Here is a 17,562-nt window from a genome sequence, read left to right as displayed (position 1 = left end):
CCCTCCCCCGACCATCCTCTTGTTCCCACATAACAAAACCCTCCCCCGAACATCCTCTTGTTCCCATATAACAAAACCCTCCCCCGCACATCCGGCTATTTAATTTTCGCCTTCGTTCGATTTTCTTTTAAAATAAAAATAATGACGTTTCATGGAAATTGTAACATCTTGTCAATGGGTTATGGGGTAACATAAACCTGGTGTTACCTTAACGGTCAAGGTGGCGGGTTTAACATCTTAATGTCCTGACATTGAGCACCTGTCGTACCGTTAAAATAACACCTGGGCCCGGTTGCTGGAAGGATCTCACATATTTATCCACTGGAGAGCTTCGAGCAACCGGGTCCAGGTGGGCTGATTCAACCTGTCATCCTTCCGAGGTGGACCAGGTGAGTACCAGCTTACTGGGAGTAATAAACCATTCGAGTATCCTGCGTCGGAGTGGCGACCTGGCCAGTACTGCACTCCTTAGCCAATGAAATGGCGTGAAAGGAATTTTATTGTTACCTCCAACCAACGAAGGTGGACCAAGGTTATGTTTTCTCCCCTGTCTGTTTGTGTGCAGGATATCTCAGAAAGGTATGGACGGATTCGGACGAAATTCGGTGTACCGGTGGGGTAGGTAACAAGAAATAAATGATTCGATTTTGGTGAAGATCCGGATCCGGATACGAGAATTATTTTCGGGATTCTTCTTCATTGATTGGTGGTGGTTCAGATGCAGCCTGTGGCTGTTTGGCTGCATCATTTTCTGGAGACGTGACGTGCACTGATGCAATGCCCCCATTACCAGTCGGCAGGTACTCATTTTGCCCACCTTAAAAGGATGACAGGCTGTGTCAGCCCACCTGGTGTTCAACATCATGGCAGGGGCTCAAACTCAGGACCCAAATATTTAAAGCCAGCCACCTGAACCGTGAAGCCAACACCAACCTCACCATTGAATGATCGGGCGAACAATGATATACAGCACGCTGTCTCAAAAAGTTATGGACAGATTCGGACGAAACTTGGTGGATAAGTTGGGTGTGTGACAAGGAAGAGGTGATTCGGTTTTGGTGAAGGTTCGAATCCGGATCTGATCAGTGGGACAAAAATGGAATTAATCAGCCTGGTATGCATTCTGCCAGGGGTATGCATTCTGCCAGGGGTATGCATTCTGCCAGGGGTATGCATTCTGCCAGGGGTATGCACTCTACCAGGGGTATGCATTCTGCCAGGGGGTATGCACTCTACCAGACGTATGCACTCTACCAGGGGTATGCACTCTACCAGGGGTATGCACCCTCACAGGGGTATGCACTCTACTAGATGTATGCACTCTACCAGAGGTATGCAATCTAGCTGGGGTATCCCCTCTACCAGGGGTATGCACTCTACCAGGGGTATGCACTCTACCAGTTGTGTGCACCCTACCAGGTGTACGCACCCTACCAGGGGTATGCACCCTACCAGATGTATGCACTCTACCAGGGGTATGCACTCTACCAGGGGTATGGACTCTACCAGGGGTATGCACTCTACCAGGGGTATGCACTCTACCAGGGATATGCCCCCTACCAGGGGTATGCACTCTACCAGATGTATGCACTCTACCAGAGGTGTGCAATCTAGCAGGGGTATCCCGTCTACCTGGGGTATGCACTCTACCAGGGGTATGCACTCTACCAGAGGTATGGAATCTACCAGGGGTATGCCCTCTACCAGGGGTATGCACTCTACCAGGGGTATGCACCCGACTGGAACTATGCCCTCGACTGGAGGTATGCACGCTACCTGAGGTATGCCATCTACTGGAGGTATTCACTCTTGCATGGGTATTCACTCTTGCATGGGTATTCACTCTGATGGAGGTATGCACTCTACCAGGGGTACGCCTTCCACCGGAGGTATGCACTCTACCAGAGGTATGCTGGAGGTATGGCCTTTACCAGGATTATACATTCTGCCTAAGGTAGACACTCTACTAGAGGTATGCACTCTGCCGGTGGTATGTCCTCCACCAGGGGTATGCCCACTACCGAGTGCCCTTGTAGTTATTACTGTTAACAGTGGCACTGCGTCTGCGGCACAGCCACACTTCCAGAAAATGATGCAACCAGCAGCCGGGTGGCTGCACACGAACCACTCACGTCTTGTTGTTCATCATAGGCCTAATCTTCTTCAGACAACATATTTCTGCGCTGCCTCTATCAATGGCAATGATTCGTTCGGCGACCATCCGACTGAGTTTTACTTCCTGTGACATCCTTTGGTATTATAATTCTGATAGTTTGAAAGGATTCCACGAAAACTACGTAAAACGACATTCCTTGGCAAAAGAATAGGACCGGGGTAGGCGTGGCTATGACGGTCGTTCAGCTTGATGGAGGCGGGGCCACTGGACACATTTGCCTCAGTGTCGGCGTTGTGCGTGATAATGTGGAATCAAATGATATCAGCAGAAATATCCTGCCTCGGAAATGCCTTGTTTTTCAGTGTTACATTCATGAAAATAAAATAATAGCTGCACACCGGCACCGCACATGGGACACGTGATCACGAACCTTCCAGTCACGGGTCAAGGCAAAGCGACCCACGTGATCAATAACCATCTCGAGTCACGGTTTCTCGGCGGCAGATTCGCTACGTCGGCGCATCACTGATGCCGTTGTGCAGAACAGGCTGAACAAGGGATCAACTCGAACTCTGAATTGAATAAATATTTGAATTGACATTTAGTGTTCCTTTCATCTTTGTTTTGGCATACTGCGTTGACTGGACTGGTCAATGGTCAACTAATCGATATTTAAATATAAAGATCCTAGTTTCCATACTCGATTAAACCTGAACCTTGCTGTGCACGTGCTCAGATAAAAAAGCGTGTCACGTGTGCAGTGTGTTTGACTAACGTCTTTCTGATGATTTTTTTGTGACTATTTTTGTCTGGAGAGAATCTACTCAAGTATTACAGAGGTCTTCTGATTTCTCAGAACCAGGATTTGGATACTACAGATAAATACTTATATCTTGTCTTGATAAAGTTCTTCAATGAGGTTAATTTTACAAAACTATTATCAGTGTGTGCTGGCACTTTCGACTCTATGTACTCACGTCGGGATGACGCGGATAAAAAAAAAATGTTGGCCCCACCCACAGATACAAAACGAAAGTTGGAGTATGTTTTCGTACTCTCATAGTAGTTTGTTGAGGATACTTGCAGTTCGAGTGTTTAATAAGTTTTGTTGACACTTCAAGTAAGCCAAACAGTAAAAACCACGAGAGTGTCTTTCACGTCCAGCCATCCATAAATTCCTCTCGAAAGGCTCCGCCCCTCGGCCCCCTCCCCTCTGTTCTCACCCTATTGGTTGGAGGGAAACCACAACAGTTATTTTGGGCATTTCTAAGTGCAGTTCATTGTGTGGCCTGAGGCTGGATTAAGACATTACTCTTTGAGAAACGAGCAATAAGACAGAGCTGCAAGATACAGTCAGGCTTACGTAAAACAATATAGGAACACATGTAAAGTGTTTGACATTGCTGATTAAGATACACTGCCAATCTAAAGTTTTAGAACACCTCAATTTTTCCAGTTTTTATTGAAATTTATGCAGTTTTATGTCTCAATGTACTCTGAAATTAAGCATAGAACAAATAAACAATTGGAGATAACAAAAAAGAAATCATAGAATCATTTTGTTTCACAAAATTTAATTTAAATTTTTGACTCAGCAAAGTATCCACCTTTTGCAGATATCACCGCCGAACACACTCGTGGCATTCTTTCTCCAATGGAAATCAAATATTGTTTGGGAAGTTTTTCCCAACACTGTTGCAGAAGTTCCCACAAATGTGTTGCACTTGTAGGTTGCTTTGCTTTCACCCTTCTGTCCAATTCATCCCAAACCAGCTCCATGGGGTTTAAGTCTGGAGACTGTGCTGGCCATTCCATGATTTGAGGCCTGGCCTCTTGTTCTTTTCCTCGAAAGTAGTTTTGACGTCGCCTGGAGGTGTGTTTAGGCTTTCACACCTGGACAACCTGCAGGTGTGTCCAGTCTTCAGTAGTCCACTGGCGGTGCTTCGTGGCCCAGGCAAGCCTCTTTTTCTTATTTAGCCATCTTAGCAATGGCTTTCTTACTGCCACTCGACCTGTCAAACCTGCAGCTCGAAGTCTTCTCTTCACAGTTGAAACTGAGACTTGCTTACTTCGACCAGCGTTAAGCTGTGTTTGAAGCTGTTGTCCTGTGAGCCGCCTATCACGCAAGCTGTTGACTCTCAGAAACTTGTCTTCTGATTCTGTTGTGGCTTTGGGTCTGCCAGACCTCTTCCCCTCAGTTTCCTCCAGTTTCCAATATACTACTTCCTGCAGTGCAATATTGTCCAAATAATGCTTCGGAGGGTACAATAACAGTCTGTTTCAACACTGCTTTTATACAGACGGGGGGTTTGTAATCAAGTAATCAGCAGAGGTTGGGACACCTGTACGAATTGTTTGCATCAACTTTCAAGGCTTAATTTACTTACATTGCTGCAGAGCAGCTGTAAGTTGTTAACCCATTATTTGTTCCTTGAAGAAGGCCTTTTTTTTTTTTTTTACAATAAAACTGCGCAATTTACATTCTTTTCCCGTTTTTGCTAACCTAAACTTTTTTTTAACCTCGAGCAGTTTACTGTTTACCTTTGTACCATTTCAGGTTATTCACTGGATATTAAACTGCATAAATTTCAATAAAAACTGTAAAAATTGAGGTGTTCTAAAACTTTTGACCGGTAGTGTATCTTGACACTTTTGCTCCAAGATTGAGCAGCAAACCATTGTGTTATTCCACATTGTAAAAAATAACAGAAACAAGCGAATAAAAAAAGCCCACAGAATCTTGTTTCTCACAGTCTGAGAATCCTTTAGGTGCTTTTTTGCAAACTCCAAGCGGGCTTTCATGTGTCTTTCACTGTGGAGAGGCTTCCGTCTGGCCACTCTGCCATAAAGCAGTGATGGTTGTCCTTCTGGAAGTTTCTCCCGTCTCCACACAGGATCTCCGGAGCTCAGCCAGAATGATCATCGGGTTCTTGGTCACCTCGCTGACCAAGGCCATTCTCCCCCGATTGCTCAGTTTGTCCGGGCGGCCAGCTCTCGGAAGAGTCCAGGTTGTTCCAAACTTCTTTCATTTAAGAATTATGGAGGCCACTGTGCTCTTGGGAACCTTCAATTATGCAGAAATTATTTATTATTATTTTCTGCATAATAATATTATTATTATGTTCTGCATAAATATATTTTCTGCATTATTGAAAAAAAAATTTTTTTGTAGGCTTCCTCAGATCTGTGCCTCGACACAATCCTGTCTCTGAGCTCTGCAGGCAGTTCCTCTGACCTCATGGCTTGGTTTTTGCTCTCATATACATTGTCAGCTGTGAGACCTTATATAGACAGGTGTGTGCCTTTCCAAATCATGTCCAATCAATTGAATTTACCACAGGTGGACTCCAGTCAAGGTGTAGAAACATCTCAAAGATGATCAAGACAAATGGGAGGCACCTCAGCTAAATCTCAAGTGTCATAGCAAAGGGTCTGAATACTTATGTAAATGTGATATTTCAGTTTTTCCTTTTGAATAAATTTGCAAAACTTTCTAAAGTCCTGTTTTCTCTTTGTCATTATGGGGTATTGAGTGTAGATTAATGTGGGAAAAAATGAATTTAAACGATTTCAGCATAAGGCTGCAACATAACAAAATGTGAAAAAAGTGAAGGGGTCTGAATACTTTCTGAATGCACTGTAGTAAGCTCCGATGTAATTTCAGGGACTTATTGCAAATTCAGTTGTCTTTCCTACTTTTCTTTTTTATCAACTTCGAGTGACCAATCACAAACGTAGATAATTATATAATGTTGTTATTAGAGATGTCCTTGCAGTTTGTAAAAAGTTGATGATCATGTACTGAGAACTGATCAGGTACTGAAATCATGTACTGTTGATGATCATGTACTGTATTCAGGCTGCTAATTTGTAGAGTCTCCGTATGTGGCTAGACCACAAGAGTAATCAAGTGATGTTGTAACCAGTGGAATGTTTGTCGAAGCTTGAAGCAATAATTGATTAAGTGTAAAGGAGGCAGTGATGTAAGGATTGCCTGTTTACTGTGAATGGCCAAACAGATGTTGATCTTCACAAGCACATGATCAGATGAAAATGCATTCTTTGTTTGAAATTAGTTTTGGTGATGCATTATCTGTTTGAAATTTCTTTGTATTTTGTCCTTGATGATTTTGTGGAAAAATTTTCAAAAGTGAACTTTCAAAAAACAAGATAGCTTTAACTATGTTGAACATATCAACCATGTAAGAGAGAAAAGAAACAAGTGTATCAGAATGAATAAAAAAGGGAAACAAAATCAAAGGTGAGGGAACGAATTAAAGTCAAGAAAGTGGGAATTTTGAAAGATCATAGAAAAAGAGAAAGAGAAAAAAGAGAAAAGAGAAAGAGAAAAAGAAAAAAGAGAAAAAGAGAAAAACCAAAGAAGGACAATGAATTTCCTCGTTAAATATCATTCTTTTCAATCCCTTCACCCTCCATGTCCCATTTCCCTTCATTTCACTTACAAAGTCTTCTCAAGCTGGTCTGGTCCAGCTCAGACATTTGGAGCTCCACTGGCTCTGTTGAAAGAAGGAAAGATAAAGCAACATCACAATCAATGTGGACACCCTGCTGTTTATTTATACAGTAAATATTTTTTGCTTTAAGGAACAATTTATAAACATGAACAGATTTGAACAATGTGTGAATGCTAACGAGGCCTTTCCCGCATGTGCTGTGTGTGAATTTTCAGGGACTTCTTTCTGCTCATCAGGGCACTTTTAACCTGCCGCTGCTCGGGAGAAGTGTGTAACTCAAAGAGTCTTTTTAAACATGATTTTCAGCATTTAAACGAGTGGCAAATTATAGATGATTAACCATAATTGTTTTGCTCCTGGATGAAAATCAGACTCCTGGAAAAATAGGAAATACGAGAAATATCTGTGGATGAGACTGAGACGTGTTTAGTTCCATTAATTTCCTGTTAATACAAGTGAGCTGTGGATACACACAAACACACACACACACACAAACACACTCACGCCTTACCTTCAAGCAATAAATGCAAAAATCAAGTATAATTGATCTTGCCCCGTCCCCCTGGAAACAGGAAAAAGGAAACAAAGAAAATGTATTTATACCAGCCCTCACAGCTCCAAAATCTCGTTTGGTCTTTTCCTCTATGAAGCAGGTTCTAATCAAGGGTTTGTCTGTACTTGGCTCCATTCAATGTTCCCTCTGTCCTTACAAGTCTCCCAGTCCCTGCCACTGAAAAGCATCCCCACAGCATGATGCTGCCACCACCGTGTTTCACATTGGGGATGGTGTCAGATGGGTGATGAGCCGTGCTCTGTTTCCACCAGAAATAGCGCTTTGCATTCAGGCCGAAGAGTTCAATTGTCGTCTCATCAGACCACAGAATATTTTGCCTCACTCGCAGAGTCTTTCACGTATCTTTTTGCAAATTCCAGGCATGCTGTCATGTGCCTTTTTCTCAGGAGTGGCTTTCTCTGGCTTCACAAATCCAGCCATAAAGCCTAGATTTGTGAAGTGCTGCAGACTCTTATCCTTCCAGCAGGTTCTCCCATCTCAGCCAAGGAACTCTCGTTCTGTCACAGTGGTCATTGGGTTATTGTTCACCTTCCTTGACCAAGGTGCTTCTTGCCCGGTTGCTCAGTTTGGTCGGACAGAACTTTCAACATTCTAGAAATTGCTTGATACTCCTCCTCAGATCTATGCCTCCTCACAATTCTATCTCAGAGTTATACGGACAGTTCCTTGGACTTTATGGTAGTTTCTTCTCTGACATGCACTGTCAACTGCAGGACCTTGTATAGAAAGGTGTGTTTCTTTATAATATCATTTCCAATCAATTGAGCTCCATTAGCTCTGTTTGAAACGTGCCATGTTTGTTTTTTAATTTAACATTTTTTTGTCAATGCACTAATTGTATTTTATAAACTTTTATCTTGTAAGCAATCTTTGATTGCAAATTATGAATATGTATGCATGTGCAATTCAGCCATTCGCTGCCAGACATGCTTTCGACAAACCATTTTGATTGATTGATTGAATTGGCCATAGTGGACTCCAATTAAGTTGAACATCCATCTTGAGGATGATCAAAGGAAATTGGATGCACCTCAGCTCAATTTGGAGTGTCATAGGAAAAGTATTGAATACTTGTTGACTCAAGACATTTCAGCTTTTCATTTTTAATTATTTTGTAAAAGGAAATTCTAAAAAAATTAATTCCACATTACGGGGTATTACGTTTAGATCAGTGACCAAAAAAATCTACATGTTATCCATTTTAAATTCAGGCCATAACACAACAAAATGTGAAAATAGTCAAGGGGTGTGAATACTTTCTGAAGGTACTGTACGGTATCCTTTAAGGTGCCCCAAACACCGCTAAGATGCCCCAAAAGATTATGTCCTTTTGAAAGTTGTGTATGAGAGGAGGACAATGATCTTTGTCATTTATATACTTTTCACTTTTCTATTATCCTTCCTGGTTCTCTCGCATCTCATTTTCCCCAAATAATTATTCTCCTTACAAAATCGCACATTTTTGTCACTCACTCCTTATATTCTTCAGAAAGTTCTCATGGAGTACAATTAATGAGCCCAGATTCTTCTCCTCCTTGGAGAAGTCCAACTCTGTGGGTTGTGCCATCTTCGGAGATTGAAAATGTGACACCGACTCGAGCCTTGGCATGAAAAAGAAAAAACTTCAGGAGGTCAGGGGGTCATTGGAGGAGAAAAGGGTTTGTAAAATGATATTATAAAAGCCTCAAATATGGAAGATATCGATAAAAGTGTGGTTGAAATAGAATGATAGATGGAATTTATATTTGCGCCAATCTTTCGATGAGAATCTATAATTCAGCGAATATATGAAAAGGCGAATGTTTAAAACAAATGGACTTGATAAACTTTTATTTTCTTCATGTTCTCTCATATAATATGGATTCAGGTTACATTATATAACAAGGATCATCAAATGAGAACGTGTTGCGACATTTTTGGGAATTACATATTTTTGGAAGAAGTAGACAATAAAATATATGTGGAGATGAATGAAAATGGATGATGGTTATGAAGAAGGAACAGAGATGAGGAAAAAAGCATGATGATGTGTCAAACAATGTGATGGACACCATCACAGTCTTACCTTTTTATGACATCCTTATAACCCTGAAAAGGAAGAAAACAGTGAATTACCTCACGACTTCTTCGTTAATGAATGCCCTCTTCATAAATGTAAATAATGCACACTGTTGAATTTGCAAATTTAAGCGTGAAATTAATTTTCATTTTACAGGCTGTTTAATGTACCCCCTTGAAAATAACAACACAACAAGTACAGATACATTCAAAGTACACCGCCCCCATTCCAAATAAATATATATCCTCCAGCGCGGCATTGCCGGGGCACCTCCGGCGCATGGCAATACCGCCGGGCAGCTCAGAGACTATATTGGGAGGGAGAGGTGTACAATAACTCATTGATTAATTGCGTAACTAAAATCAATAAAGGGTATTCATACAATATTATCTTAATCAATTGGCTAATAGCATAAGTAATCCACCAGTCGTTGATCCGAAGCTGTAAATTTTTTAAAAATCAATTCAATAAGTCATTCATTCAATAAGTCATGATTAATCATGAAATCAAAAATATCGTTTTTAGCCACATCACTTGGTCACTGTCGTGTCAAAATATCAGCTTGCTAGCTCAAAAGGTGCAAAGATGAGAAAGCAAATATATAAATGATTAATAATGAAAATAAATAAATAATAATCATAAAATAATTAAATAATTAATCAATTGGCTAATATAATACCTAAACCACCACCGTTTTATCCGAATGTATAACTTTAAAAAAACTTAAGTAATCAAGTCATTAATCGGACAAATTCAATAATTAATCGATGAATTGCTTAATAAATCAAAAATATCCTTTGTAGCCCATCACTTGGTCACTGTCGTGTCCAAATTTCAGCTTCCTAGCTCAAAGGACCTCAGAGATATCGCTCGGCAACCAAGAAAACAATAAAGCAAGAAAGCAAGAAACCGGAGTGAAAACCGATGTCTCCCTTAAAGTGTGCGCCATTGCCGGGCACCGAAGGGGGCTCAGCAATGATGTCATGCAGCGCCAGGAGATGGCATAGGAAAGGAGTGGTGTACAACACAGAAATATCTAATTAACCTTCGCTCGTGAAGTGAAAAGTGGGGTTAAGCATTCAGGTGAGTACGTGTGCCATATGTGTGCCACGTGCCACACGTGTGCCATGTCTGCATTTAAAAATTCATTTTCTTGGCAACTGTTGGTCCGATTGACGTGAACTTTTACCGTCGGAGCGCCTCTGCCAATTGATTTTTTTGCTGTTAATTATGACGTCATAGGTCACGTGGCATGGACGCCACCTTGGAAAAAAGTTGCACCTCCATATCTCCAAAACTACTCAATGGAAAAAATTGAAATTTGGCTCATTGTCAAGTACTCCCCATGGGGAATAATATATTGTTGCGGAAATGAGGATTGTATGTTTTTTTTGTGTGCTTTGTTACGTGGTCCTCCCGGTAACTACCTGGTCTGGGTGATCCCCCGAACCGGGGGAGGGACCCCGCCAGAAAGATATATGGTTTATTCGCTTTCGTAACGCAATCAATATGAATTCCGGTCAAGAAGAAACCCCACACCAAGGATCCGGAATAATCAATAATATATTCTTTGAGCAATCCACAACCATCAACAATGCACAGTCAATATTACAAAGGTATACTCATCTACACAAACTCTAAGATGGCCATCTTATATATTCCTCACGTGAGCCCCACTCCTGACTCCCTCCGAGGTCAATGTCTCCCACAATGTCTCTCGTCTCCGCACACGGGCGGTTGAACGAACCCCGGGCGGACGTGCTCCAACGTGCCGTCTCGTACCGGGGACAGCTGTTGCAGCGCACCTCCTTGCCAAGCAACGGGGCAAAACCAAACGCGGTTTGCAACGCGAGCGAGGCTCCACGTGCGACCCGTACGCGTCCTTGTAGACGGGGCAAAAACCAAACGCGGTTTGCAACGCGAGCGAGGCTCAACGTGCGACCCGTACGCGTCCTTGTAGACGGGGCCAAACCAAGAGCGGTTTGCAACGCGCGCGCGCGGCCCCACGTGCGACCGCTTGATTCCGTGCACGAACTCACGGGGACTTGACGTGTCAAAAGGTAATTACGCGTCCAGGTAACTCCTCTCGCCAAACGGGTTTCGGAACGCCTCTTTGTTCCGCGCAGCGCAAGGTCGATTCCACCTTCTCGTCGTCGCGGGGCGAGGAAGAAGAAACCCCCGTCCTTTTCTCCTCGTGTTTTTTCTTCTTCCGTTTCCGGCCACTTCCGTTTCCGGCCACTGGTTCCGAAGGGCTCCTGACCCTCCAACCACAACAACTACACCACAACTTAATATACTACACACGGATAAGCAAAGACCTGACTGGTAATTCACATACACTCACATAAATATGTAACACTCCCCCCCTTCAAGAAAGAAAGTTTGAACCCAGCGAAAACTTTCTTTGCCGGCCAAATTGGGAGAAACAAACCAGATAACTCAACCCCTCCAGATTACTCCCTCTGGACTAAGTACCAACAACGACATTGTCCCTGCCAAATCAAACTCCCTCTCATGACCCTCTGACTTTGACCGTCCGTATCTTGGGAATGAAGGTTAAGGGTTGATCAAAGATCCAAAGTTAAGCAACTCGATAGCACTTTTTCCGGGAGGCCAAGCCGAGTATTCACTACATGGATGCCTTTAGGAACGCGGAGTTCACGGTTAGTCCGTGCAGGAAAGTTCTCTACATGGGCGCCTTGAGGAACGTGGAGTTCACGGTTAGTCCGTGCATGAAAGTTCACTACCCGGACGCCTTTAGGAACGGCGTTCACGGTTAATTCGTGTAGGAATCTTGGCTCGGCGGCTCCGCCGCCTTCAGTGCTTCAACTTCTCAGAACTTCCCTAATAATTAGGGTGGGACCACTGGTCCCTGTAGTCCCATGAATAGCGGTCTCCTTCTCGGCCACCACCAAAACTACCGCCCAGTTGTCCTCTCCTGTAGACCTCTCGACGCCTACGAAATGCCTTCCCTACTGTTATGGTCCGACCCTCCAAATCCTTGCCATTCCAATTCTTCTCTGCCTCTCTGGCGTCTTTTGTGTTGGCAAACGTGACAAAGCCGAACCCTCTTGACTGTTGCGTTTCCCAGTCTCTTACCAACCGCACTTCCACCAGCGGCCCATATCTGTTGAAGACAGAGGTCAGAACTTCTTCCTCTGTTTTGAAGTTCAGTCCCCCTACAAATAACTTGGCACTTTTGTCGCCATCCCGAGCTGGTGTGGCGTTATTTTCCCTGCTGGGCTCTTTACCAACCCTCAGGTTACCATAAACTTGACCCCCGGCCAAATCATTCCCAATAACCACAGATACACCCTCTACAGGGAGCGTGGCTTGTAAACCGACGGTGACCGGTCCTGACACCAAATCGGACTCCAAATGGATGACATGAAGGGGAGCACTAACACCGCCCCCGATCCCCTGTAAACGAACACTATCCCCCGTTGCCGTCTCCTCGGACCATGGCAAAATGCCTTCAAGCATTAAAGATTGATGTGCCCCTGTGTCCCTCAATATCCTAACCGGTTTCCGGTTAGTCGAGGCTCCATCCCGTGACACAAACCCCTCTGAAATGAAGGGTTGGTAACCCTTTTGATGGCGATTTCTCACAATGGCCATTGCGTTTGGAGTCGTAGTAGTCGGACTCCGCTCTGGGTCTTCGCTTTTCATGCGGTAACAACTGGACATCAAGTGTCCAGGTTTCTTGCAAAAAGCGCAAGTAGGCCCGGAGGAAAAACTCGTGGTCTGCCTCGGGCCCCCCGAACTATAAGTTTGTCTTGGGCCCTCATCCCTCCGATTTCGAACCGGTGGGGTATCATAGTTGTCCCCATAATCATCTCGAGGCCGCCGCCATGTATGGTCGTTCTCCGCACCTGCTGTTCCCCACCTCCCCTGCGGAGATCTAGGCGAGGAGTTAGGTTCGTGGACCCCTATTCGGTGGGTTAAGGCATAATCATCTGCCATGGTGGCTGCGTCCCACAACTTTGGTACCTTCTTTTCCTGCAGGTACACTTTGATGTCCTCGTGGACACACTGCTGGAATTCCTCCACCAGGATCAAGTCCCGCAATTTCTCGAAGTCTTTCCCGACTCCTTTTGACTCACACCACCGATCAAACATGTTTTCTTTCACTCTGGCAAACTCCACATGGGTCTCACTCTCCCTCTTCCTGGCATTCCTGAATTTTTGCCTGTAAGCTTCCGGAACCAACTCATAGGCCTTGAGGATGTGCTTCTTCAGTACCTCATAATCTGCACATTGGTCCATTGGTAGCGCCGAATAAATTTCCTGCGCTTTCCCCACCAGCACACTTTGCACGAGTATGGTCCAGGCCTCCTCCGGCCAGTTTAATTGTCGAGCCACTTTCTCAAAGTGTGGAAAAAATTTCGCGACTTCTTTTTCACTGAACGGTGGAACCAGCCTCACATGTCTGCCCACATCCCAGGTTTTCTGGTTAGGTGTCGACCCCGTCAGCAAGGGTGGTGCCTCTCCCCGTTCTCTCATTAACTCCAGCTCCTTGAATTTGATTTCTTGCTGAAGCTCCATGTCACGTTCCTTTAATCCCCTTTCCGCTTTTCTCTCCTCTGCTTCTGCTTTCCTTTCCTCTGTTTTCATCCTTTCCTGGAGTTCTCGTTCCACTCTCCTTTCCTCTGCTTGTTTCTCTTCTCTCCTCTCTTCTGCTTTCCTTTCTTCTTCTGCTCTTTCCTTTTCTGCTTTCCTTTCTTCTTCTGCTCTTTCCTTTTCTGCTTTCCTTTCTTCTTCTTTAATCCGTTCCTGGCTCCGTAACTGCAACTCCAGTTTCCGGAGCTCAACGTCTTCTGGTTCTTCGGGTAGCCACTCCCAGGCTAACTCGTCCCATTTTCCTAATCCCACCATAGATTGTATCACCGTGGCCTGCAACTCTGCCTTCCTCAAATTAGTTCGGACCTCCAAGTTAAAATGTTTGGCCAATTTCAAGAGGTCCGACTTTAGCAACGCTCGGAACTGTGCCTCACTCGGTGTTACCCCAAAGTTCTGTGCCACAAACGCCATGGTGCCTATCGTTAACACCTGTTAACCTTCACCCAAGATTTTACCCCAATTTCTCAAAAAAAAAAAAAATATTATCAATTAATAATTAATTAATAAATTTTAATTAATAAAAATTATTATTTTATTATTTTATACAATTTTAAATCCCGGACGTAGACCCAATTGCGAAACCGCAAATCGTAATTTGGACGAGCCCCCAATTCTGTTACGTGGTCCTCCCGGTAACTACCTGGTCTGGGTGATCCCCCGAACCGGGGGAGGGACCCCGCCAGAAAGATATATGGTTTATTCGCTTTCGTAACGCAATCAATATGAATTCCGGTCAAGAAGAAACCCCACACCAAGGATCCGGAATAATCAATAATATATTCTTTGAGCAATCCACAACCATCAACAATGCACAGTCAATATTACAAAGGTATACTCATCTACACAAACTCTAAGATGGCCATCTTATATATTCCTCACGTGAGCCCCACTCCTGACTCCCTCCGAGGTCAATGTCTCCCACAATGTCTCTCGTCTCCGCACACGGGCGGTTGAACGAACCCTGGGCGGACGTGCTCCAACGTGCCGTCTCGTACCGGGGACAGCTGTTGCAGCGCACCTCCTTGCCAAGCAACGGGGCAAAACCAAACGCGGTTTGCAACGCGAGCGAGGCTCCACGTGCGACCCGTACGCGTCCTTGTAGACGGGGCAAAAACCAAACGCGGTTTGCAACGCGAGCGAGGCTCAACGTGCGACCCGTACGCGTCCTTGTAGACGGGGCCAAACCAAGAGCGGTTTGCAACGCGCGCGCGCGGCCCCACGTGCGACCGCTTGGTTCCGTGCACGAACTCACGGGGACTTGACGTGTCAAAAGGTAATTACGCGTCCAGGTAACTCCTCTCGCCAAACGGGTTTCGGAACGCCTCTTTGTTCCGCGCAGCGCAAGGTCGATTCCACCTTCTCGTCGTCGCGGGGCGAGGAAGAAGAAACCCCCGTCCTTTTCTCCTCGTGTTTTTTCTTCTTCCGTTTCCGGCCACTTCCGTTTCCGGCCACTGGTTCCGAAGGGCTCCTGACCCTCCAACCACAACAACTACACCACAACTTAATATACTACACACGGATAAGCAAAGACCTGACTGGTAATTCACATACACTCACATAAATATGTAACAGCTTTATTATTATTATTGTCTATTCTGCGCCTCCTGCCTCCAGAGTTGTGTAAAGGTAAAAAGGGCGTCCCGGTAGTTAATTCCATGAAACACCACATTGAAGGACACGATAAAACCCTTGTTCAGTAGCTTATATCTTGTTATGTGTTTTAGAGTAAGGCCTTGTCTTCCATTAGAATGACACTCCATTGCACTGGGTGAAAGAGATAGATTCCCTTCATTCCCATTCCCAAAAACCTCCATTTCCCCCTTTCGTCATTGCCAAGCCTCGATTGTCAATTACATCCCCTCCAAAGCCGCCATTGACCACGAGGCAGGGTTGGGGAAGAAAGGCGGGTCCCCACCTCGTCAGAGAGGGGAGGAGTGAGTCAGCCCCACTCAACCAACCACGAACAAGGGGTTGGACTTGGAGAGAAAGATCAAGGAGGTTCGCGAAGGTTGAGGGGCGGGGCCTATATAACCCGCTGCGGGACGTTCCCCAACAGATCGCAGATGAGCTGAGAAAGGAGAGGAGCTTTTACACGAGAGTCGCAAACAGGGTCCAAGAGAGAGCTGGGTTGTGAGGTCCAACAGAGTTGAGAGTTGCACCGTTGTTGCGTGCGAGATACGAAAAGCCTTTGACGAAGAGCCGCTTCAACCAGCCCCGTTTCAACCAGCCGAGTGACCCTGCCGGCGTGCGCTGTAAAGCCGAATACAAGGAGCTGCCGGCGTGCGCTGTAAAGCCGAATACAAGGAGCTGCCGGCGGGCGCTGTAAAGCCGAATACAAGGAGCTGCCGGCTCCCCGCTTCCCGCCCGGAGTGGACCTGCTCGCTGTGCCCTGCGATCCCACCTGTTCATCTCTCCAAACGATTCCTACCCTTCCATCCATTTGCGTACGTGAGTTTGTTCTGTTCGTGCTGTTCTGGGTAGTAATTAAGTCAGTATAAGCTAGTAATTTGCACTGTGTTACCTGCTTTTTTTCATGTCCGCTGTAAATACCCGTGACTGCTCTTTTTGCTTATGTGTGTGTAAATAATAATAAACCCTGTTACTCTTCTGTACATCTTCTTCTTCCTCCTCTTTGCATTCGTCGTCTTAGTCTTTTCCACATTGAATATCTGTGGCGCGATACGGCCAACGTTTGGGTGAATCGGGTTTAGTCGGGGAACAACTGTTCGGCCGTGGTGCCTTCGCTCGGCAAACAACATCCTTATACGCGGACCGTAACAAATGGTGTCAGAAGTGTCGGATTCGGACCTGAAGCACGCGTAACGCGCTCAAAATTACAAGCTGCTGAAATTGTTTTAAAGAAAAAAAAAAAACCCGAATTTTGAAATCGCGCCATGGCTGGTCAAGGCGACGGGATGTCGGTGGGTGAGCTAGAGGAGGGGTTAGGAGTAACCCAGGATCAGAGGGACGAAGTAGAGGAGAACATTGGCAATGTGGTTGAGGACGTATCAGGCGCACAAAATGGCGTCCTCACGCACATGGTTATTGCAGCACCAAATCGAGTCGCGCCCGTGGTCGCGGCAGCCGAGCCAGAGATGCCAGGGTACATGCGAGCCTTCATGGCCCATTTCATGGCAGAAGTACAGAAAAAGAACGACAGTATGGACAGGCTAGAAGCCAAAATGGGACAAATGGGGAACCGGATGGATGCTCAGGGAGAGCGATTGGAGGGCCAAATGGGGGTAATGAGGGACGGAGCGAGGGCTGATAGTGAGCGATTGGTGGGCGAAATGGGGGGCAAAATGGGAGAAATGGGGGAATGGCTAGAAGCTAAATTTGAGGGGTTAGACAACGGGATAAAAGAGGTAAAGAATGGGTTAATGGGGGTGGAAAATAGAATGGCTGCCCAGGAGAATCAGATAGAGGGGGTGAAAAATGGGTTAGAGGGGCTAGAAAATAGGATGGAAGACAAATTGCGGGCAATAGGGGAGCAATCCGCCCGGGAAATCGAACAGATGGGGAACCAGATAGAGGAGGTGAAAATCGGGTTAGAAAGTAAATTGGATGCTCAGAGGGATGAATTGGGACAGATGAGGGTGGCATCTACAAAAGAGATGGAGGAGATGAAAGAGGAGATACGGCGAGGTGTAAGTGAGGAGGTCTCGGGGGTACGCGAGGAGGGAAAGCGAGGCGAAAAGCGTATAGAGAAAGAAGTGAG

General features: G+C 45.1%; 1 protein-coding gene across 2 annotated transcripts in view; it reads right to left on the bottom strand.

Moving 5' to 3' along the window:
• The window catches only part of LOC137415095 (E3 ubiquitin-protein ligase TRIM7-like), an 89,537-nt gene that overhangs the window by 48,408 nt on the left and 23,567 nt on the right, over window positions 1-17,562 (bottom strand). For both annotated transcript variants that reach the window (XM_078770157.1, XM_078770158.1), the window contains exons 5-7: window positions 9,231-9,253; window positions 8,639-8,766; window positions 6,580-6,633 (exon numbers count right to left, since the gene is read on the bottom strand). In XM_078770157.1, the coding sequence (XP_078626283.1) occupies window positions 6,580-6,633; window positions 8,639-8,766; window positions 9,231-9,253 (205 nt within the window). The remainder of the gene's footprint in view (window positions 1-6,579; window positions 6,634-8,638; window positions 8,767-9,230; window positions 9,254-17,562) is intronic.

This window comes from Myxine glutinosa, chromosome 1, assembly GCF_964187855.1.
Source record: "Myxine glutinosa chromosome 1, kmMyxGlut1.1, whole genome shotgun sequence".
Lineage (NCBI taxonomy): Eukaryota > Metazoa > Chordata > Myxini > Myxiniformes > Myxinidae > Myxine > Myxine glutinosa.
Note: the sequence above shows the minus strand (reverse complement) of the source record. Positions and strands in the feature narration are given on the sequence as shown.